Source organism: Artemia sp. Qi Xiang Cuo, chromosome 7, assembly GCF_049724085.1.
Source record: "Artemia sp. Qi Xiang Cuo chromosome 7, ASM4972408v1, whole genome shotgun sequence".
NCBI lineage: Eukaryota > Metazoa > Arthropoda > Branchiopoda > Anostraca > Artemiidae > Artemia > Artemia sp. Qi Xiang Cuo.
Window position 1 is genome coordinate 25,715,569 of NC_142800.1, and position 23,881 is coordinate 25,739,449.

General features: G+C 35.8%; 1 protein-coding gene across 3 annotated transcripts in view; it reads right to left on the reverse strand.

The window, feature by feature from the left end:
• Positions 1–23,881, reverse strand: part of LOC148950095 (ral GTPase-activating protein subunit alpha-1) — a 246,939-nt gene that overhangs the window by 179,437 nt on the left and 43,621 nt on the right. For all 3 annotated transcript variants that reach the window (XM_089092126.1, XM_089092128.1, XM_089092125.1), the window contains exon 10: positions 5,494–5,565. In XM_089092126.1, the coding sequence (XP_088948252.1) occupies positions 5,494–5,565 (72 nt within the window). The remainder of the gene's footprint in view (positions 1–5,493; positions 5,566–23,881) is intronic.

Here is a 23,881-nt window from a genome sequence, read left to right on the forward strand (position 1 = left end):
AGAAATAAAAAGCGTGGATGAAATAAGAAAAGGTTTTATCTCCAAATTCACTAAAAATTAAAACAAAACCTGCCACCTAGAATTTTTTTTTTTTATATAATTAGCGACGAAGAACACACTGCCTTTCCATCATAAACACAAACAACAAGTAGAACAATAGGGATTTTTTTTCGTCAAACAATGGTAACCTTAAATGAATTTTTCGACCCTATATCGAAGGGACGTCTTCAGCAAAACACAAATACAAAAGAAACTTAAATTAAAATACTACAATTAAAACCAAAAATTTAATTTTTTTAAAGCAGTTCTAGAATCCTCACTTCAACAGAGGTCAACCAAGACTGATAGATAAAGTGATGGGAAACGAGGCAATTCATCCAAGTGAAATCAAAATAATTAAGAACACGCTTTCAATGCTAAATCCTGCCTTTTTGGCAGCTAACCTTAAAGTTCTTAATGTAACATGTTCACTGTATTGTCTACTGGGTTTGTAATATAATTGTTTAAATCGTTTTGATTAAATTTGCATTGGGGAGTATTCAATACCCCAATTTTTTTAAACGAAAATTGAGAGCATGTCGTAATCCTAGGGTATTTTATAATTATAATAATTCAAGGACAACTTTCGATTTGAAGACAGCCACTGATTTCATTCTCAATCTTAAAAATTTCAAATTTCTCCATGTAATAGAATTTGTTTATTACATTTTAGCGTATTTTATGTATAACAATCTTTTACCTTTGGTTTTCATGTAAGCATCTCGAAAAGTTATGACGTTATCAGGGTTGCCGCGGTAGCGGCAACCTAGTAAAAGACGATCATTTCCCGTTCTAAGAAACATGATAGCCCGTAACTCCTAAAAATGGTGTCAGGTGGATTACACTCAAGAATGAGAATTTGAGAGTAAAGCGTGGCTCCCACGGCGTCAATAGAGTTAATGAAGCTGTCCACAAAGTTAATAAACTGTTTTCCTCGCATATCATTATTGACATTATTACGGCCGGAAAGAAGTCAAACTCTATTTAAACTTTTGAAGAATGTCTGCAAAGTTCAGGCAATGGTAGCAGACGTGCTAAAAGTGTTAGTTAGTCATCACACAAGTTAGAGTCTATGAACTTAATCGTGTATACTTGTTTAAATATTTAGCTTGGTAAAAGAAACAAAAAATATTTTCATTCTAAAAGGAAAAAATGTTTAAAAAGATGGTTTTCTCAGCTCCATGTCTGAGTATTTCAGTTACTTTCTATGAAAAACTGCTGTTAAGTCAAAAAGACAAAATCCTTGTGTGAGCGGGACAAACTTTCTGGTTCGTATTTTCATGACAAACTTTATTGACGCCGTGGGAGCCCCCCATAACTTTCCAGAAAAAGTTGAATGTAATACCGGAGAGTTTGAAATTTGGCAATGTAGAAGACGGACGGAAAATTTTTGGGACAATAGTTTGTGAAGTAGCAAAAGGTGCCTTAAGGAGGAAAGTTACCTGTCAAGCATATTAATGTAAACGCTTAAAGCTTGGTAAAAAAGATGACAAGAAGTTTTTGGGTGACAGATCATATGAGAATATGAGGTAAGGGAAGTAGAGAAGGCGTTAAAATAGGAACATGAACTAAGGAGATGTAAAATGGAGACCATTCATCAAATTGCCGAGGATCTGTAAGATACAGCCAGTTGGCGTAATAGTAAATTATTTCTTAGACCACACTTCTTTTCCATTTACGAAAAATTAAGAAAGAAAAAACGGGTTTTAATTTTAATAAAGCGGTGAAACAATAAATAAAAAAAAATAAACACTTTAATTAAAAATATTCCAAATATTTCGGTCCCACATCCGGGAGCCTTTCTCAATGGGAAAGAAAAAAGAAACAACGAAAAAACGGTTTTTGTTTTTAAATAGCACACATAGAAATACAACAACTAAACATACAAAGAAGAAAAAAAAAACAAATACAAATAAATAAGTAAGAAACAAATTCCAATATTAAACAAAACTTCCAGCATTGGCAATTTAACGCAAGAAACAAAAGCGAATGTCTATATTTATACCATGTGTCACTCTCCTCTTACAATCAGTGTATAAACGGAAATCTATCAAAAGTGAAGACTTTACGAACAAACAAAAAAAAGAGAAAAAAGGTCACCTAACCCCAGGTTCATAACCCCTAATTAAATCTCACAATCCAGGATAATTATTAAAATCAGTACTGGTTGAAAATTTTAACTGCTTTTTAATTAAACTATTATAAATGGGATTTATCCTAAAATACCCTTCATCTCTATTGATACGATTATCTATGGGGTATTAGTATCAATAAAGATGAAGGGAATTTTAGGATAAATTCAATTTATAATAGTTTAATTAAAAAGCAGTTTAATTAAAAAGCAGTATTCAACCAGTACTGATTTTAATACTTGTCCTGAAACAAATGATAACCTTGCGGACAAAGGCCAGAATGAGGTGAAGGCTGGGGAAAGTCAATGGACTGCAGCTAGACTAGCAACCAAAAAAATCCATTCAATTTTTAATTCAAGAATTGGCTGTTTAACCTGTGAAATTTAATTAGGGGTTAAGAACCTAGGGTGAGGTGACCTTATTTGTTTATTCAAGTAAAAATAGTCTTAACTTTTGATATATTTCCATGTATACACGGATTGTATGAGCAGAGTGACACATGGTATCAAAATAGTCATTCGCTTTTATTTCTTGCGTTAAAACGCCAGTGCTGGGAGTTTTGTTTAATATGTGATTTTGTTTCTTAATGGTTTATTTATATTGGTTTTTTTCTTCTTCGTGTGTTTTGTTGTTGTATTTATATGTATTATAAAAAAAAATCGTTTTTTCGTTGTTTTTTTTTTTCATTGAGAAAGGCTCCCGGATGTGGGGCCGAAATATTCGGAATATTTTTTAATTAAAGTATTTATTTGGTTTTATTTATTGTTTCACTGCTTTATTAAAATTAAAACCCGTTTTTTTGGTTAATTTTTGGCGCAATAGTAAAATATTGTGTAGGCATGTTAGGCAATTGTGGGGAAGTAGTCGGTCTGGACTTGTCACAGTTAAAGATGTGAATGCGTTCTGAATTAGTGATCAGGAAAGGGTTAAAAAGAGAAAGGGAGAACATTTTTAAGAGTGAGTTAAACCGTAATAAAGCTGCAGGAAATGGTATGGTAAAGAATGAATTTTTTTACGATTTGGAAGTAAAAGAAGATTTACTTTGTGAAGAGTTGCTGATAGCGCGGATAGCTCAGGTGATGATAGCGCGGAGTCACTGAAATGCGGTGGCAGTGAAGTCAGAAATACATCACCAAAGATTATGAATATAATTTTCGAGAAAGAGGAAGTACCAAGTGATTTCATGAAAACTTTACTTAGACTCCTTTATAAGAAGCGTGATAAGAGTGGGTGTTGTCATTACAAATGTGATAGCTAGGTTTCTGTAGGAAGCCAATTACTTAGCATAATGATACTTATTAGACTATGAAATGTTATAGATAAAGTTTTAAGAGAAAACAATGTGATTTTAGGAAAGGGAGAGGATGTGTATACAAAACTTTTATTCTTAAGATTGATAATCGAGAAGTGTCTGAATCATCTTATTCAAGTCCTCAATTTTATGAATTATGAACAGGCATCTGATTCAGCCAAAAGAAGAGTTTTAGTCAGTACCAGATAACTTGAATAAAGTGAATAATGTTATGCAGAAGAGTAAGGTAGCTCCCCCCCCAGGGGTTCTAAGGCGTCGGCACGCAGTGCCAACACCTTGGAACTTTAGGCGTCTTGGGCGTCTTAATTTAGCTTATGCGTCTATAACTGTCAGCAAACTGGTTGATTTGTTGGCACATTCTTTATATACCCCCCTCCGAACTCAAAACCTTAGCTTCACCCTGATCAAATGGGGAGGTTAAAGTTTCCTAGAATTAGATTATTTGGATGATTTGAGTGCGCTGAACAAATATATTAGCAAAATCAATGAATTTTTGAAGGTGTTGAGAATTCAGGGTACAAGAATAAGTTTGAAAACTAATGTTAAGAAGACCAAGTTGCTAAGACTGGGCATAAGTGAAGATGAAGAGGTGATTTTGGGTACCAAGAAGATCAATCAAGTAGATAGCTACCCTTGCTTGGGCAGTATAACTAGTGAAGGTCGCGGATGCGTTGATGATTTTAATATAGAATAAGCCAAGACCCAGGGTGTTTTTTCACAACAGAAAAAAGTTTAGACGAATAAGAAGATAAGTCTGCGAACCGAATTATAATATTGGAAGATACGATAATGACAGTTGTAAAATGAGGTTGCAAGACATAACACTTCAAAAGGCAAAGGAATACTTGCCAAGTGTCTTCCAGAAGAACTGTCTATGAATAGTTTTACGTGCCCAGTAGAGGATGTCAAACAACTAGCTGTACGAAATTATACTTGTATCCTACCTTCTAAAGCTATAATGAAATAAACTTTGAGATGGCTAGGACACACTTTACGCATGAAGCACGACAGATTGCCGCAAAGATTGGTCTTTTTGGCCACCCATCTGGGGCCAAGCAAAAAGCAGGTCAACTTTAAATAGGCCAGAAAGAGGTCATAAGGAAGCAATTAAAGGAAATCGGAAGTTCTTGAGAGAGGAAAAATAGTGAAGCTTTAAACAGAACCGAGCGGAGCGTCCGCAGCTGTGTTGGCCTCGGGCCGCTTGGTGCTGCTGTGAGTCTTTAGTAGTAGTAGCACTACGGTCAATTTCGTTACTTTCAAATTCATTGCCGTTGCAGTGTTAGAAGGAATACTCTAAATCGATTTGCGCAAACAAGAGGTTTGTGGCTAATGACTACTGTAAATAATGAGTTACTACACTCATTATCCCTTGGCTGTTCCCTTGAAAAATAGAATGCCCAAATAGGACTAATAGGCTCAGGACCAATGCTCGCCAAGCAAAAAGGTTAGCATTCTTTTCCTTGCATCTGTCTTTACTCTTCTTCATTTTTTCTTATTTTTACTCTTTTCTTTTGCAATATATATATATATATATATATATATATATATATATATATATATATATATATATATATATATATATATATATATATATATATATACATATATATATATGACAAAACTTGTGCAAATACGCAAAGCGTTTCTTATAAAAATACTTAAAATCAATTACGATCCTGCCTGAAAAACTTGAGTGTAGCAGATGCATGGGATGGAGCTCAGTCAGTGATTCTGTCAAAACATGTCCTAAATTACTACTCAAGAAAAATACAACCACATGGTGCACAAATCAGCCAGCTTCATGCTGCTGGTGAGCCAGTCACTGGCTGGGCCAGATCACCCGGCCACCCCAACCAGCCAGCTGTTCTCTCAATTTGATTCCCTGTAAGACCTCATTATTGGGCAAAAAGTCATTTTAGGAGGTTTGCCATAACGAAACAAAAAGAAAAACACAGCTGAACTGCGTTAGCTGCAAATCTATAGACATTTACAGAAAAGAAATATACTTACATCTAAACTTCGGTTGTTCTCCCACAGTGATGAATGATCCACTGGTTCAAGTGCAAATGGTGGAACATCCACCTGAAATGTAGAAATTCTAAATAATATACACACGTCCCACTTTTAGCTACAAATGAATGATACAAATGCAGGTTGCTGAGCTAATTCGTTGGCTCAGCAACCTGTTTCGTGCCAAACCTCTGTGTCGTATCCTTGTTTGAACTTGTTAAACTTGTTTTTACTTGCTTATACTTGTTAAAACTTCGGTTTCAGTTCCTCATATGTGAATATTCTTGCAAAAAAGTTCAACCGCACTTCGGGAATATCCCAGTGAAGAATGTCTTTAAACCTTTGGTTAAGGCCCGAATGAAGCGCTATTAAGAATAAATAAACAAAATTGAAATTTTGCAATATTTTTTATATATTTTATTGCAATATTTTGCAATTTTGAAAGATTTAGAGACTGAGTACATTTTCTTCTCATGTTTTGTTTGCATAGCCAAAGTTCCGTAACAAAGCCAGATACTATACTTTTAGTTTCAATTGAATTTAATGTGTCACCTGATCTACAATAAAACAAGATAAGCAAGAAAGCGTTTCAAACCCTGTACTATTGGAGATGCATTCATATCTAAAGATTAATATCGCCCGTGTTGAGAGTTCTAGTCAGTTCCTGTCTCAACAGCAAACTCTTTATCCATCAACTCCAAGTCATCATTCAGACGTTAGGAACTCTTTGACGGATGACTTTAACCCTGCTGCTATCGTTTTGCCATCGTGCAGTCTTTCAGAGCCAAGATCAGTTGAGATATTCGAGCCTACATTAAAACAAGATAAGCAAGAAAGCGCTTCAAACCCTGTACTATTAGATACAAAGTCTTATCCAAAGGTTAAAATCACGCGTGGTAAGAGGTCTAATCCGTTTTCGTCTCAACAACAAACTGGTTATCCATCGAATCCATGTCATCATTTAGACGTCGGAAATTCTGTCGAGGATGACCTTAGCCCCATTACTATCACTGTGCCATCATGGAGTGTTCCTAGGCCTAATCCGTTTTACTTCTTACTAAAACGGCCAGAATTACAATCCATTTTTGTCTCAAAAACGTATTCCTTAAGTAAAAAAATCGAAATTTTGTTGTCTGTCATACATGGTGAACGATCCTCAAGGCTATTTGATGAACACGAAGGTATCGGTCCAAAACTCTGAATTTGACTGTACGAGTAGACACTAAAGAAATTTCTTGCAGTTGAAGGTGCTAGATTTGTGGCAGAAGAGGAATGAACCTCAAGAATAGGAGAAATACGATTTTGCAGTTGAATGTGCTGCATTTGTGGCAGAAGAGGAACGGACCTCAAGAAGAGGAGAAATATGATTTTGCAGTTGAAGGTGCTGCATTTGTGGCAGAAGAGGAATGAAACTCAAGAAGAGGAGAAATATGATTTATCTGCAGAAAGATGGAGCCTTATGAACATATGAAGCTATAAATCATGTGAGACATCATTATCTTGGAGCCCATCTATCTTAGAAAGAAGAAATCAAATTTGCTCAGTTTATTAAACTGAACTTTTACCATGTTTAGCAAGGAGGAAAGTCACAAGCGAGAGAAATTGACAAGACATTTATGAAGAAAACTCGATAAATAATTTTCGTGTGCTCTAGAAGTCTTATACTTGTAATTAATTTACTTGAAAATATTAGAACTGGATTTTTCTATTTGCCACTCCCAGTTGTCAGTTTGTTTAAAATAGCTGAATAAACAGTATTGTAAACGCAAAGTAGTTTGATATGTCTCAATTTTAGTTTCGTCGCGTTTTTATTTTTATTATAATCTCATCTGTCTAAAGAGTGATCTTTTACTGTTCATTAATTTTAAAAATCATTCTTCACAAAAGAAGTTTTTAAAGAAAAGCAAAGAGCTAAATTAAGCCCATAGCCTTAAAATACTCTTAGCCTTAGTAGTAGTAGGTATAGTAGCAGTAGTAACGTACACATGTTGCCTTTTCGTAAATTTTTTTGAAAACCTGCATGCCCAGAGTGTCTTTTGATTTAGTTCAACTTTTCCGTCAGTGTTTCTGAATTTTCACCTTCATACCCTTAGTCCTAGCAGTAGTAGGAGGCATAATAGTCATATTTGGAGTGGTTGTATTAGTAGTAGTAGTAACAGTTATAGTAGTAGAAGTATTCTTTCATTGCTTTTTGGTCAGTTGAACCCCCCCCCTCCCCCTCATTATGCCCTAGAAGTTTGAAATTAATACGCTAAGCCGTTCCTAAGATATTGCTTCACCTGTTGTGATTATTTACTTGGAGATTTTAGAGGGTTTTCTCGTTTTTTTGTTTTTTTTTTACGGTTCTCATTAGAAGCCCACATCATTTTTTATTTTGTCATTTATTTTGTTTTTTAAATGGAATGGTGCTCTGTTGCATGTGATTATTAACTGTCAAATTCGAGGCTATAACGGGCTATTGATTTTTTGGGGATTCTTTTGTCTTATAGCCACCACACTCAAGATCTTGAATCGCGAACATGAGAAAATAACCGGTTTTCATGGTCTTTATACCAGACAATATTAGCTTTGGTTCAGTGGGAAACTACACTGTAGCTATATTTTAATTAAATATTTAGTTGGTATTTTGGTTAAGTCTCATAATTTTGTTGATGAAGTATTATATTTTCATCATATATTTTTTTATTTCATTAGCATTAACCAAACTTCATTTCTCGACAGAACTTGAGCGTGGTGGCTATAAGACACAAGTACCTTTTTTGTACTTAATTTTAATCAAACTGTATTTAGATAAAATACTAATTTGCAGATAATGCTATGGTTTTCACTTGTTTTCAAAGAAGACAGCCAAAGCTAATGGCAGGGTTATTGAGCATTTGAAGGAGAGTAGACTTGGTCTTGGCGTGATTAAATAAAAAAAACAAGTTTTTTAAACTGAAAGTAAGGAGCGACATTAAAACTTAAAACGAACAGAAATTATTCCGTATATGAAAGGGGCTGTCCCCTCCTCAACGCCTCGCTCTTTACGCTAAAGTTTTTTATTGTTTTAAAAAATAAAGTTGTGAGACAGAGTCAAACTTTAGCGTAAAGAGCGAGGCGTTGAGGAGGGGACAGCCCCTTTCATGTACGGAATAATTTCTGTTCGTTTTAAGTTTTAATGTCGCTCCTTACTTTCACTTTAATAAACTTGTTTTTTTTATTTAATTTATTATCTTTTTTTATTTAATTAAGATTTTATTTACCTAAAAATTTTACTTTTCTTTTGCTAAATTTATGTATTTACAGATTAACTCACGTAACTAACTTTTATATTCGTATATTTTTCTTCTGGAAAAAAATACAAAGTTGCAGATTTTTGCAGATATGAGCTTTAACCTATGTAACAGGGTTTTCTGATACGCTGAATCTGACGGTGTGATTTTCATTAAAATTCTTTCTCGTGTAGGGGCAAAATTCTGTTTTTAAAAGTTTCGATTATTATTGAGCCGTATCGCTTGCTTTTTTATTGTTTTTTTTATTACGTATATGTTATTACGTATATGAGAGGGTTCTGCCCTTAGTCAATACCACGCTCTTTACGTTAAAAGTAAAAAAAAAATTTGATTCACAAACCCCTGAATCACAAAGGCCATTTAATTAGAATAGATAGCTCTTTTGAAAGAACTAACAAAACTGTAGCGTAAAGAGCGAAGTTTTATCTTGGGGGAGAACCCTCTCACATACGTTATAATTTCTGTTCGTTTTAAGTTCTAATATTCCTTCTTACATTTCAGTTGAAAAAACTTGGTTTTTTTTTATTTAATTTCTGATCGTTTTTAAATAATACTGGGAAATCTGGTACACTTGTAAGAGACAGGTCCCTTACCACCCTTAAATCGCATCTTTGGATCTGGGCTAATGCCGAAATCCAGGCACGCTCCCACCCGCCAGAAAAAATCAGGCGGTACCCGGGGGGGATACGGCGAACGCCCCCCGCAATCCGGAGGTCCCGGACGGTACCGCCGGAATTGTGCGGGTAGGGGCCCCCGGCAAAGATCCTCCAACATAACCCCCGACCTACCCTTCCCTCCCACTAGCAGAAAAAAAACCTCCTGAAAACTTCTGTATGCTTCCGAATAACCAATACTATATGTTAACATTGGGTAAAGTTCATATCTTTTAGCCCTCCCTCTGGGTACTTCGGGGGATTAAGTCATCCCAAAAGATATATTTATCATATTTTCGACCATGCTGAACAAAATGGCTATCTCAAAATTTTGATCGGGTGACTTTGGTAAAAAAATGAGCGTGGGAGGGGGTCTAGTTGCCTTCCATTTTTTTGGTCCCTCAAAATTAGAATTTTAGCTTTTCAGTTCCGTTCCAGTGAATCCTATTTCGATGTTCTAGAACTATTAAGTCAATAAGATCACCCCTGGGAAAAAAAACAAAAAAAAACAAACAAACAAACAAACAAATAAAAACGCATTCGTGATCTTTCTTCTGGCAAAAAATGGAAAATTCCACAATTTTGTAGATAGGAGCTTGAAACCTCTACAGTAGGGTTCTCTGATACCCTGAATATGATGGTGTGATTTTCATTAAGGTTCTATAACTTTTAGGGGGTCTTTCCCACTTTTTTTGAAAATCAGCCAAATTTTCTCAGGCGCGTAACTTTTGATGGGTAGCACTAAACTTGATGAAAATTATATATTTGAAATTAGCATTGAAATCTGATTCTTTTGATATATCTATTGGTATCAAAAACCCGTTTTCTAGAGTTTCGGTTACCATTGAGCCGGGTCGCTCCTTACTTACAGTTCGTTACCACGAACTGTTTGATATGCAGTAAGTGAAATCGTTAGTATGAAGCACTATAGAGAAATTTAAACCATAAGATCATCCTAAAAAAACATTTGTCTATTCCAATGTCGGCACGTATAAAAACTGCTCCCATTGTCTCTGTTTAAACTTGGTTTAAATGATTCAGTGTATATTTCTCAGTAGTTCGAGCAATTTTGAATAATGGGGCGAATTTGTATTATTCATGATTGCGAAAGCAGAAGGAAAAGGGGTGAGCTGGCGAAGTGCTTTGCTACCGTCCCATCTCACAGGTAGGACTAAATTGAGTGGCCTATCCAGGATTTATAAAAGGAGAGTTTGGATTAAATTTTAGCAAATACGGAAATTCCTAGTGCGAATTTCTAATCAACACTGCAACAGGGAAATAGCCAGAATTCCATAAATAGTGGGAGAGAGATCCACAATATTCGCAAAGTGGTGAGACTATTTGAAATTTACCACAAAATATTTTACCAGGGAGGCGGTATGGCCTCTCACTAGATCCACCAATGGCCTTGATTGCATAATTTGTAGTAACTTAATTATTAAGCTTTAACATGACATAGCAAAAGGCTTTTGCAGATGCCAAAAACAAATGATTTTAGACAAGTGCATTTCTAAGATTTTCTTTTTTGGACAAAGCGAGGGGGTTGATTTTTTTTTTTTTTTATTCTTTAAATTCAGTTCTTGTTTTAGCTTTCTCGTTTAGATATCTAGAAAATTTAATTTAGCTGCGAGCCTGCATTCATGCTGACCCTATAATTTCCCTTTGGGAAAAAATTGATAAAACTATGGAACCAAACTATGAATACGAAACCCCAAATTTCCTAATCAAATGTCATGACGTTATGGCATTGTTCAAATAAAACTTATTTTTACCTTGGTTATCCTTATAAACTTAAATTTTATTTTTATTTCTATTCTCAAACCAATGTTATCTTTACCTTTTGCATTATTATAGCCATACTAATTATTTTCTTTTTATCTCATCAGCGTAATGCATTCTTCCTTATCCCCTGGACGCTCGATTCGTCTTATTTCTTTTCCTGTTCCCCAGGCTTTGAATACCAATACCACACGCGTGCCTACCCATGAAAAAATCTGATTTAGCTAATGTTTCTCCTGGTTTATGTGTTCTCTGGAGGAGCAGCATCCCGATCCCACTTTGTCTAACAGTTAGAGATAGGAGATGACTGTAGTGTTTAAATTTCTCTACAGTGGTATGAAGTGGGATCCTTAGTTCTGTTCCTTTTTAGATTGAAGCTGAGGTGAATTAATAATTGCTGTATTGAAAGTAGTTACAGCTAATGGTGACGGGCTGAGAAGGAAGAAAATTAGTCATATTGAAAGAAGTCTCAACTGACAGTGCTGTCAAGAGGAGACTTAAATCTCTCAGATCAGTGGGATCCTTAGTATGAAGGATGAATATTAAGTTAAAAAAAAACAAATTTTTTCAACAGAAAGTAAGAAGCAACATTAAAACTTAAAACGAACAGGAATTATTATGTATATGAGGGAGTCGCCAGCTCCTCAACACATCGCTCTTCATGCTAAAGTTTTTAAGTACTTCTAAAAAAGTTTCTCATTGTTCTAATTATACGACCCTTGTGTTTCAGGAGTCCTTTTTGAAAAATTGGGAGACAATTGAAACTTCAGCGTAAAGAGTGAGGTGATGAGGAGGGGCCAACCCCCTCATATACGTAATAGTTTCTGTTTATTGTAAGTTTAAGTGTTCTAATTAAACGACCCTTGTGTTTCAGGAGTCGTTTTTAAAGAATTGGGAGACAATTCAAACTTCAGCATAAAGAGTGAGATGGTGAGGAGGGGCAACCCCCCATATACGTAATAGTTTCTACTTGTTTTAAGTTTAATGTTGCTCCATACTTTTAGTTGAAATAACTTGTTTGTTTTATTTAATTTCTGATCGTTTTTTAAATTCTGCCAGGCAATCTGGCTCCACTACAACGAAAAAATCTCCCCTCTGCTGGGGAATATCCTCTAGCCAATTCCAATCCCGGTGAAAATTTACCCCGGACAATTACCCTTAACATTTCCACGCGTAAAATTGAGTCGCTAAAAGAAAACAAAACATATTGAAAGAATTTCTGGCGAATTCCTCAAGTGTGAAATTCACCCCCCCTCCCCACACACACGCACGAAAACTGTGTGCATACTTCCCAATAACAAATACTATATATAAACAATAGGCAAATTAAAGGTCATTCTCCAGGGCTTTGGGGGATCATATTATCTCCAAAGGCATAGTTAATGGGCCTTTCACATTATTTTTATTATTGACAAAAAAGCTGAGGGGCTCCATTTCGCTATTTAAAATTTATTTTATGTATTAAAAATTCTCGGGACGAAAATGTTTTATCTCTAATAAGTCGGTCGCAATTCATAAGTCGAACCACCAAAAATATCGCAAATTATAAGCTGGATCCAAAACATGGCTGCGAATCGATTCCCAAAAGGTTTGAAACAAGATCAGTTTAAAGTTTACCAGAATTGTTTCCAGCAGAAAGTGAAAGGGGACGTACAGGAAACCTTGAACCTTCATGGGCAAAAAAAACAAACACTCACAAATAAAAATAGTTCCAATTAATAAAGCAACACTCTTGCAGAGGAACATCGATTATGGTAACGTTTCTTCTGTTTTTTCTTTTTGCTGTGTTATTCTCCAAATTGTTATTTGGAAACATTAACTCATAATTTCCATACAATTCTTGGCCCTATGGCAGCTGGGATTGCACCCCGTATGTCCAAGCAGAGAACAATCCACAATGTCACCATACGGTGGGAACCTGTGTTTTTCTTCTTCTTCTTCTTTAGATTATTATGGAGACGCTTTTGCATTATCTTATGATTGGAATCAAATTGTGATCGGGAAATACTTTCTTCTTTAAATATGGCAAAACTCTATCTGAAGATACTTGTATAGTTCTCAGTTGATATATTTTCCCTCCCAGTTCTATATTTTCCCATTTCTCAGTTGATTATATAGGTCTAAACCTGAATAAGAGATTATTCCCTACTTCGGCGTCGTGGAACGCTAACAAACTAAATATCAATAACAATCAATGACGTGGAACATTTTTTAGCAGCAGGTTAACTTAAATAAATTTGATACAAATCAGAAAGAACTGGATTTTTTCTCAATAAAACAGTTTTGTTATTAGTGACAGTATAAATAAAAGAAAATGGGGGAAATTAGCTTTTAATTACAAATACTGGAGGGTAGATTCACCAAATAAAAAATGTCTGAACAAAGAATGTATTATATCTGCACAATATCATTAACTAGTTCAGAGCATAATTTCTTGTACCTTGTTTGATATTATAAAATTGATCAAATTCCAGCGCTGAAAAACACAAAACTTCCTCTTTTTTTTGCAAGCTAAATGGAAAATTACTGGTCATGAAGATGATTCCAAAATTTTTTACCCATAAAACGTAAATGATTTGCAAATCGGAAAAAACAGGTTAAATCTTCCTCAAAACTACGGTTAAACTTGTCAAACTAGGTCTAACTAAGGTCAAACTAGATCAAAACTTGTTCACTATAATATTGATGATGTATTGTGCAGTGCCATAAATAAAATTGTGTCTCGAAAATTCGAGACACAATTTTCTATATTTTTACATTGATTGAATAGTTTCTTTTTTAGATCTAACCTCTCAACACCTAACTTCTTAGATTTTAGACCACGTTTCTTCCTTAGATCTTCTGGTACTTGTTAAATAGCCCTATCACACTCAAGAAGTTAGATCTGTTTAAAACCGGTTTGTCTGTGCGCATTCGGAGATAATTAACATTAATTAAATATTTAAAATATAGAGTTGGTATTTTGGTTAGGTTAGGTATTTAATATAATGCGTTCTGGGCGGCCTGCTTTCCATAATTCCCTGTTGTGGTTTCCATAATTTTGTTATTAAAGTATTATATTTTCATCATATTTTAGTATATTTCATTATGACTAACCTAGCTTCAATTCTTGAGTGTGATCGGATATTTAACAAGTACCAATCTTCTTTAAAGGTTTCCTTAAAACGTTTTCAGTGAAGCTTCGTAACTTGATATTCAAAAGAGTTTGCATAATTACCTTTCTTAAATCAATACTCCACGGAACAAGTGTAGTCTTTTGTCTGTTTTGTTATTGACATGATCATAATTCAATAAAATTCAATAAAAAAAACATTATATAAGATCTATCATGTTTACGGCCCTTGAATCATGTTTATCGTACGCGCTTTTGACGGCCGCAGTTCAAATCACTCACAATTTATTAACTCGTAAGTTACTATAGATATCATTGAAACTTTTCCTTATATTTACCTTCACATCCATACACTATTGGTTATTAGTTCGACAGTTCAAAATCAAAATACTATCCGTGTCATGGTATTTTCTTAATGTGGTTTTTAAGATTTTGGCTACTATGGGCCTTGGTTTTCTCTGTAATAGGGTGAACTTTATCCATACACCATTGGTTATTAGTCCTACAGTTCAAAATCAAAATACTATCCGTGCCATGGCCACAGTAGTAGCAGAACCACGGCCCATCGTAACCAGAAATTTAAAAATGCCATTTGAAAGACAAAAAAACTCTTTCATAGGCAGCGCGATAGTAGTACAGTCAATCTAGCGTCAAATAGGACTCGACCGCAAACAAATTGCAACAGAAATGATTTTTACACCATCTTGTAGAGAAAAAAAACTGTACAACATATCAGAAGTTGAGAAACTCAGCGGGGTGCAAAATAAGTGTATTTTAGCGTTTTTCGTTTGTTTTTTGTTGTTTTTAGCGGAAATTTTTCGTTATCCTAGAGCTTAGCATTTATTTCATGGGAGTCATGTTTCTGAACTAGTTTTGCGTGCTGACTTCAAATATCACATCAGATTCAAGTTTTGTCCCACCGTTAGTGTTTCACATTCATCACCAAACAAGAAATTCGTATTTCGTGGCCATATTTCCCTTTTTTCGTCCTTTGGGGCGAATGAAGTCAGGAATAACGTCACCCTATCGACTGAATACTATATTTTTGGAAAGTTCCGTACATTCTAAGATTGTCGTCATTAAGGTTTAACAGCATATACAGCCATCTAGCGGAAAATTTCGTAGCGTATTTCGCTAAGGTCGGTGTTGGAACCCTTGGTCCCAGTTTTGTCAGATTAATATCCATCCCAGATTAATTTCTTTGGGCCCCTTCATTGTTATCCTTCTTTAAGCAATAAATGTTAATTTTCCTATAATTTTTTTACGACAATTTGGGTCCTCTTAACTGCGTACGTGTTTAATTCACCACGAGGGAAAAAGTGCGCAGTTAGGGAGATTGGCCAGTATATTAGGAGCCCTGGGATTGGCTGGAAAGATTCATTTACCACCCCTAGTAACCCCCACCGCGTGCTGCGGTTAGCGGGCTGGGAGAATTTGTTCTTTTTCAGTTCAGTTATTTTTATACGTGTAACTGTGAATATAGTAAGAATTTTTCTATGTACCTATTTTACTTTTCAGCTTAGGCCGAGACTAAAGGGTTAATTAGAAAATCTTATCGGTAAACTTTGGCTGTAAATGTGGCCATAGACCACCCTATCACGTTGGTATAAAGGAACCGATGGAGTAATCGCCGAAATCCCACTAATTTGGGGCCAAATAAGGACCGTCCCCCTCTAGTAGGTGGCATAGCAACTCTTTGCGCCATTTTTGCCTTTAAAAGTGGTCACCCCATACAAAGAACCTCCAATAACTGCTGGCAGCGAGTTAAGGTCCTATCAGTAAATCTGATAATTAAAGAATTCCGCGTTTTCAAAGAGACAGGGTAATTTAGCCTACAAAAGTAGCCTATTGTAGTTACAGAGGCTATATATAAAAATCGTAAGGAGAAAATTTTTATCTGAGCTGTGCCTAGTCGGATAATAATAGATAATAAAATTTACTAATCAATAAATCACGTGAATAAATAACTTGGGAGACAAGGGAGGCTGAGCCCCCCACAGATAATCGACAAATTAAAAGAAAATAATTTTTCACGAAAGAATAAAAAGAAATATTGACAAAAAGATTTTCATTTGAACGAAAGACGTTAAAAAAAAAACCTTAAAATAATGGCGGACAAACGAAGAAGGCAGAATATGACCGGCAGAATAGCATCTTGTGAATTTGAGAGTACAGCGTAGGTGAGTAAATTTCCTACTTGCAATGTAGCCTACTACTGATAGTAATAAACAACTAATTAAACTGAAGCCAATTTCTATTACAATAAAAGGTTACAGACATTTTCTTATTTTTTTTTTTTTTTTTACAGCGTCATCTTCTGAGTAAAGATTAATAAGATGATCAGACGACGAGATGGCACTTTGCAAACATAGGTTTAAACCTCTGTCTGTATTTCTATTCTAGGTCTATGGCGACTGAAAACGAGCGCTGTTTGATATGTCTCAAAGAGATTGACGAAGAAGCTGAGTATACTACACTCACAGAGACTGGGGCTGCCGCTATCAATGGGTCCAGTCGCTTGCGGAAAACCACCCTCGTTGCAAATGTTGGAGAAAAAGCCCACATCGTTTGCAGACGGAATTACAACCACCGATTCTACATCGAAAGGGACAACAAAAATCGTAAAGAAGAGTGGCTATGGTGTACTTAGAAGTGAATGATGAGGAGCAAATAACGATTAGTGAATTATTTGAAAAGATGCGCGAGAATCTGTATGGAGATCTGGAACCTTACAGTAAGGTTTACATGAAGAAGAAGGTCGTCGAGCACTTTGGATCTCGAATTGTCTTTTCAACTGTAAACTGTCAACTGTTCAACTGTTCAACTGTTTTCCTCTTTGCCCATGCATTCCTTGGGTGTGATTCTACATCACGTGTCCACAACATCGGAAAAGGTCTTACCCTGAAAAAAATGATAGAAGACGAAAGTTTTCGAGCATCTGCCAAGGTCTTTATGAAGAAGGCAGCAACAAAAATCGAAGTCAAGGAAGCCGGAGAAGACGCACTTCTTATAATATATGGTGGAAAGAAGGGGGGAAATCTGAACGAGCTTCGAAAGCAGCTCTTCAAAAGAAAGCTCGTCACAGCAACGGCTTTTGTTCATCCAGAGCAGCTACCTCCCACATCCAACTCTGCAGCATTTCACAGCTATAGAGTTTACTTACAGGTACACGCCTGGAATGACGACCGTAATCTAGAATTGGACCCTCAAGAGTGGGGCTGGAAGGACCGAAATGGTACATTATACCCTTTGATGACGGTCCTACCCCCAGCACCTCCCCAACTTCTCAAGATTGTTAAGTGTTCCTGCCGTTCAAACTGCACCTCTGCTCGTTGCACTTGTGTCAGAAACGGCATGTCTTGCACTCTCGCGTGCAAAACTTATCAGGGAGCAGAATGTGATAATTCTCCCAAATCAGAAGATCTCATCGACGATCTCGACGACGAAGCTTCAAACTACACTGCCAGTGATTAATGCCGCAAGTCATTTGAAAAGTTGCCTGCCTTTTAGCAATGTGATTTTTGTTACCTGTGATTTTAGTCAGTTAATACATTAAGAGATGATTGATTATTTTGAAAAAACCTTTTGGTGATGAATGTGAAACACTGTCGGTTGAACATATCCTTGATCTGATGTGATATTCGAGTTCATCGCATAAAACTACTCAAGAAATGTGGTCAAACGACTATGTTATAATAGAATCGCGAACTTCGTGAATGGTGATGAATGTGAAAAACTTTTGGTTCACCGTATCTTAAATCTGATGTAATATTCGAGTTCAGCACATAAAACTACATCAGAAACGTTTTTCCCATGAAGTAAACTCTAAGCCTTGAGAAAATCAAAAATTTAGGCTTAAAAACGAAAAATAAAACACAAGACGCTAAAAAACACTAATTTTGCACCCCGCTAGGTTTCTCAACTTTTGACATGTTGTACAGTTTTTTTTTTCTACAAGATGGTGTAAAAATCATTTCTGTTGCAATTTGTTTGCGGTCAAACCTTATATTAACCGTACTATAGCGCTGCCTAAGTAAAGAACGATGCGGGCACAATCTTTTTTTTTTTTATCCATACCCGGGCACGTATCGAAGGAGTTGTCGTAGAAACTTCGAAAAGGGCTCATTCGATTAGAAATTGGAGTGGCTAGTGCCCTTTCTAATAGTCGAAAGTGATTTAGGGGCAACTAGAAACCCCCCCACGCCCATCATTCCCCCAAACACATCCTATGAAAATTTTGAGATAGCCATTTTGTTCAGCGTAGTTGATTTCCAAATAGTAAATATGTTTTTGAGGAAGACACTCCCGCACAACCCTCGGGGCAAGGGTTTAAAGATATGCCCTGAGGGCATATAAGAACGATGTTGGCACAATGTATCATTTATTATTTTTTTCCTATAGAGCAGGGCACTTCGTATCGAAAAAGTTGTCGTAGAAACTTCGAAAAGGGTCAATTCAACTGGAAATTGGAGCGGCTTGTGCCCTTTTTAATAGTCGAAAGTGATTGGAAGGCAACTAACACCCCTTCCACACCCACCCTTTCCCGAAACACATCCAGTCAAAATTTTGAGATAGCCATTTTGTTCAGCGTAGTTGATTTCCAGATAGAAAATATGTTTTTGAGGAGGACACTCCTCCACAGCCCTCAGGGCAAGGGTTGTAAGTTCTGCCCTGGGGGCATATAAAGTATTTGTAGAAGGCGTTCAAAAAGGCTAATTCGATTGGAAATTCAAAGGGTTAGTGCCCTTTTTAAAAGTCGAAAGTGATTGGAGGGTAACTAGCCCCCCCTCACGCCCATCATTACCCCAAACACATCCAATCAAAATTTAGAGATGGCCATCTTGTTCAGCGTAGTTGATTTCCAGATATAAAATAAATTTTTGAAAAGGACACTCCCCCACAACCCTCGGGCAAGGGTTTTAAGTTATGCCCTGAGGGCATATAAGAACGATGTTGGCACAATGTATCATTTATTATTTTATTTTCTTTAGAGCAGGGCACTTCGTATCGAAGAAGTTGTCGTAGAAACTCCGAAAAGGGCTCATTCATTGGAAATTGAAGCGGCTTGTGCCCTTTTCAATAGTCGAAAGTGAATGTAAGGCAACTGACACCCCTTTCACGCCCACCATTTCCTGAAACACAGAAGGCGTTGTCGTAGAAACTTCAAAAAAGGCCCATTCGATTGGAAAATCAAAGGGCTAGTGCCCTTTTTAATAGTCGAAAGTGATTGGAGGGCAAGTAGCCCCCCCCACTCCCATCATTCCCCCAAACACATCCAATCAAAATTTTGAGATAACCATTGTATTCCGCGTAGTTGATTTCCGGGTTGAAAACATGTTTTTGAAGAGGACACTCCCCCACAACCCTCGGGGAAAGGGTTTTGAGTTATGTACTGAGGGCATATAAGAACAATGTTGGCACAATCTATTATTTTTTTTCTTTAGAGCAGGGCACTTCGTATCGAAGAAGTTGTCGTAGAAACTTCGAAAAGGGCGCATTCAATTGGAAATTGGAGTGGCTTGTAACCCTTTTTAATAGTCGAAAGTGATTGGAAGGCAACAAACACCCCTTCCACGCCCACCATTTCCCAAAACACATCCAATCAACATTTTGAGGTAACCATTTTGTTCAGCGTAGTTGATTTCCAGATAAAAATATGTTTTTGAGGAGGTCACTGCCCCACAACCCTCAGGGCAAAGATTTTTAAGTTATGCTCTGGGGGCATATAAGAACAATGTTGGCACAATGTATAATTTATTATTTTTTTTTTTTAGACCAGGGCACTTTGTATCGAAGAAGTTGCCGTAGAAAATTCGAAAAGGGCTCATTCAATTGGAAATTGGAGTGGCTTGTGCCCTTTTTAATAGTCGAAAGTGATTGGAAGGCAACTAACACCCCTTCCACGCCCACCATTTCTCGAAACAATGGAGGGCAACTAGGCCCCCTCCCACGCTCATTTTCCCCCAAAGTCACCCGATCAAAATTTTGAGATAGCCATTTTGTTCAGCATGGTCGAAAATATAATCAATATGTATTTTAGGATGACTTAATCCCCCAAAGCCCCCAGGGGGAGGGCTGAAAGTTATGAACTTTACCCAATGTTTACATATAGCATTGGTTATTGGGAAGTATGCAGAAGATTTCCGGGAGGAATTTTCTTCGGGTAGTGAGGGGGGGTCGGGGGTTAAGTGGGAGGATCTTTCCATGGAGGAAGCTTTCATGGGGGAAGGGACATTGCTGATGAAGGGGGTGCCGAATTTCCCAGCATTATTTAAAAAACTATCATAAATTAAATTCAAAAAAAAACAAATTTTTCAGCGGAAAGTAAGGAGCAACATCTAGACTTAAAATAAATATAAAATAGAAAACATATGGTTGGGTCTACCCTCTTATCAATACCCCGCTATTCACGCCAAAGTTGTTTTGTGCATTTGTAAGAGCTATTTATTCTAATTAACGACTGTTGTGATTACGTGGTCATCTTTAAAGAATTGGAACAAAATTCGAACTTTAGCGTAAAGAGCGAGGAATTGACTAGGAGGTGAACCGCCTAATATATGTATTATAAATATATGAATATAGAAGTTCGTTTCGTAAGTTAATTCGTAAGTTACGTATATTTATTACTAATAAAAACGTTCCTAAATAAAATTTAACAACTTTCGAGAAAGCCATTTAACCAAATAAAAGTAAAATTAATATGCAAATTTGTTTCAATTATTCATGTACGGTGAGCCAAAATAAGAATCTACATTAATTCAAAAACGTTCAAAATTAAATAAAAAAAACAAGTTTTTTTAACTGAAAGTAAGGAGCAACATTAAAACTTAAAACGAACAGAAAGTATTCCGTATATGAAAGGGGCTGTCCCCTCCTCAACGCCTCGCTCTTTACGCTAAAGTTAGACTATTTCTCAAAACTTTATTTTTTAAAACAATTAAAACTTTAGCGTAAAGAGCGAGGCGTTGAAGAGGAGACAGCCCCTTTCATATACGGAATAATTTCTGTTCGTTTTAAGTTTTAATGTTGCTCCTTACTTTCAGTTAAAAAAAACTTGTTTTTTTATTTAATGAAAGTAAAGAGCGAAATTCAACCTTAAAGCGAACAGAAATTACTTCTTCGTAGTTATTGCATTATATATTCAATGCCTGTTCCAAATGAACTAGCTACACATTTTTTACAAAATGTCCCAATATTTGTAAATTTCTAAAAAAAAAACTAGCGCTTGACTGAAACCAAAAAACGGACAAAATAAAACAGAATTAGGAGCAGAAAATCTGTAACTAACCAGCAGAAAATAAAGGTCTAATTTTTAAAGCTCTCAAAAGTCTTTTGCCAACCATAAATCAATAGAACTTGCTATACAATTTTAATTCTCTAAAAAGCTCGAGCAAGCCCAAGTTTTCAGTAGAACACTAGTTTTTCAGAATTCTACAAAAAGAGGGAAATGTCACGAGCCAGTTTATTTGAAACAGTTTTTCAAAAATATGTTGCAAAAACTGCGAAGCAGTTTGTGCAACATATTTGGGAAATGTATAGGGAAATGTGACGTACAGGGAATGTCAATGTATAGGGAAATGTCACGAGATAATTGAAATTAAAAGCCAGAATTTTCACTTTTCTTATGAATTATTGGAGACGGTTTGGGTTTCAATAACTTTATCACCAATATCCCAATAAAATTTTTGTATATTAATTAAAAAAAACTTTTTCCACAAAATAAGTTTTTCTAAGAAAAGTAAAGAACTCTATTAAACCAAAAATGATCAAAAATAAAATAAAATAATCTATCAAGTGTGAAACTACCACAAATCGGCATCAATAAATAAATGAAACCCAAAACGAACAGCAATTACAATAATTAATCGAGTCAAACTCAAAACGAGGAGAAATTAACGGAAGTTGGGCTTAAAACCTCTATGCCTTCCCAAGGCCAGAACAAAATTTGCACTTTACTGAAAAAAATATAAATGTTTTTACTTTTATAACTTTAATAAATCAAATAATATTGAAATTTTGATTACTAAATATCAGTATATGTATGTTAAACTGACAATACACATTCATTTGTATTTTTTGCGTAAAGTACAAATTTTGTTCTGGCCTTGGGAAGGCATAGGGGTTTTGAGCCCAACTTACGTTAATTTCTGCTCGTTTTGAGTTTGACTCAGTTATTTATTGTCATTTCTGTTCGTTTTGGGTTTCATATATTTATCGATGCTGATTTGTGGTAGTTTCACGCTTGGTAGATTATTTGATTTTATTTTTGCGCATTTTTTATTTAATGGAGTTCTTTACTTTTCTTTGAAAAACTTATTTTGTGGAAAAAGTTTTTTTAATTAATTTCTGTTCGTTTTATATATACATAGTCTTTTCACGGAAAATGAAAATAATACTTTAAATCTTTTCGTTTTTTAAGACTTTACAGTTTGGCCGGTTATTTGTATGCTGGAGAAAAATTTTCAGCAATTTTTAACAACACACACTCATTTAAAAATCTGGACACAAATAGTAGTGTTTAATTTAGTTTCGAACGTTTTTCAGTTGACATAAAATAGGAAACTTGATACCATTCGCAAAAAAAATTTGTTTACTTTTTTTGATAACCTGAATACACTTGCAGTATTTTGATTTGGTTAAATTTTAAGAGCAGAAGTAGCCCGGAAAGTTTGAACATAATACCCTCAGTCGTTCTTGGAATAATGCTGAGATGCCTTATTGGGAATTAACATTAACACAGTGCATTTTGATTTAACCTTAAGGCAACATATAGTTTTTAAACATAATGGGCAAATGGGAGGGTGGGAGTGGGAGGGGAATTAGTTACCCTCTAATCACTTTCGAATATTAAAAAGGGCATCAACCCTTTCTATTACCAATCGAATGAGCCCTTTTCGAAGTTCCCACGACAACTCCTTCGATACCAAGTTCCCTGGTCTAAACAAAAATAACAAAAAAAAATAATACATTATACCCACATCGATCTTTACTATAAAAATATCAAGCCGTCCAATCACTTTCGACTATTAAAAAGGGCAATAGGTCTTTCGATTTCCAATCGAATGAGCCCTTTTTGAAACGACAACGCTTTCTAGAAACACTTTATATGCCCCCGGGGCATAAATTACAACCCTTACCCTAAGGGCTGTTAGGGGGGTTGTCATCCTCTAAGACCTAATTTCCAGAACTTTCAACTGCGTTAAACAAAATGGATATCTCAAAATTTAGATTGGATTTGTTTGGGGAAATGGTGGGCGTGAGAGGGGCGGTAGTCGTTCTCCAATCTCTTTCACCTATGAAAAATGGCCCTAGCCCTTTCAATTTCCAATCAAATGAGCCCTTTTGAAGTTTCTACGATAAAACTTTCAATAAAAATTTTATATGCCCCCCGGGGCATAACTTACAACCCTTGCCCTGAGTGCTGGGGTGGGGGGTGTCATTCTCTAAGACCTAATTTTCAGAACTTTCTACTACGTTGAACAAAAGGGCTATCAGAAAATTTTGATTGGATGTGTTTGGAGGAATGGTGGGCGTGAGAGGAGGGTTAGTTACCCTGCAATCACTTTCGACTA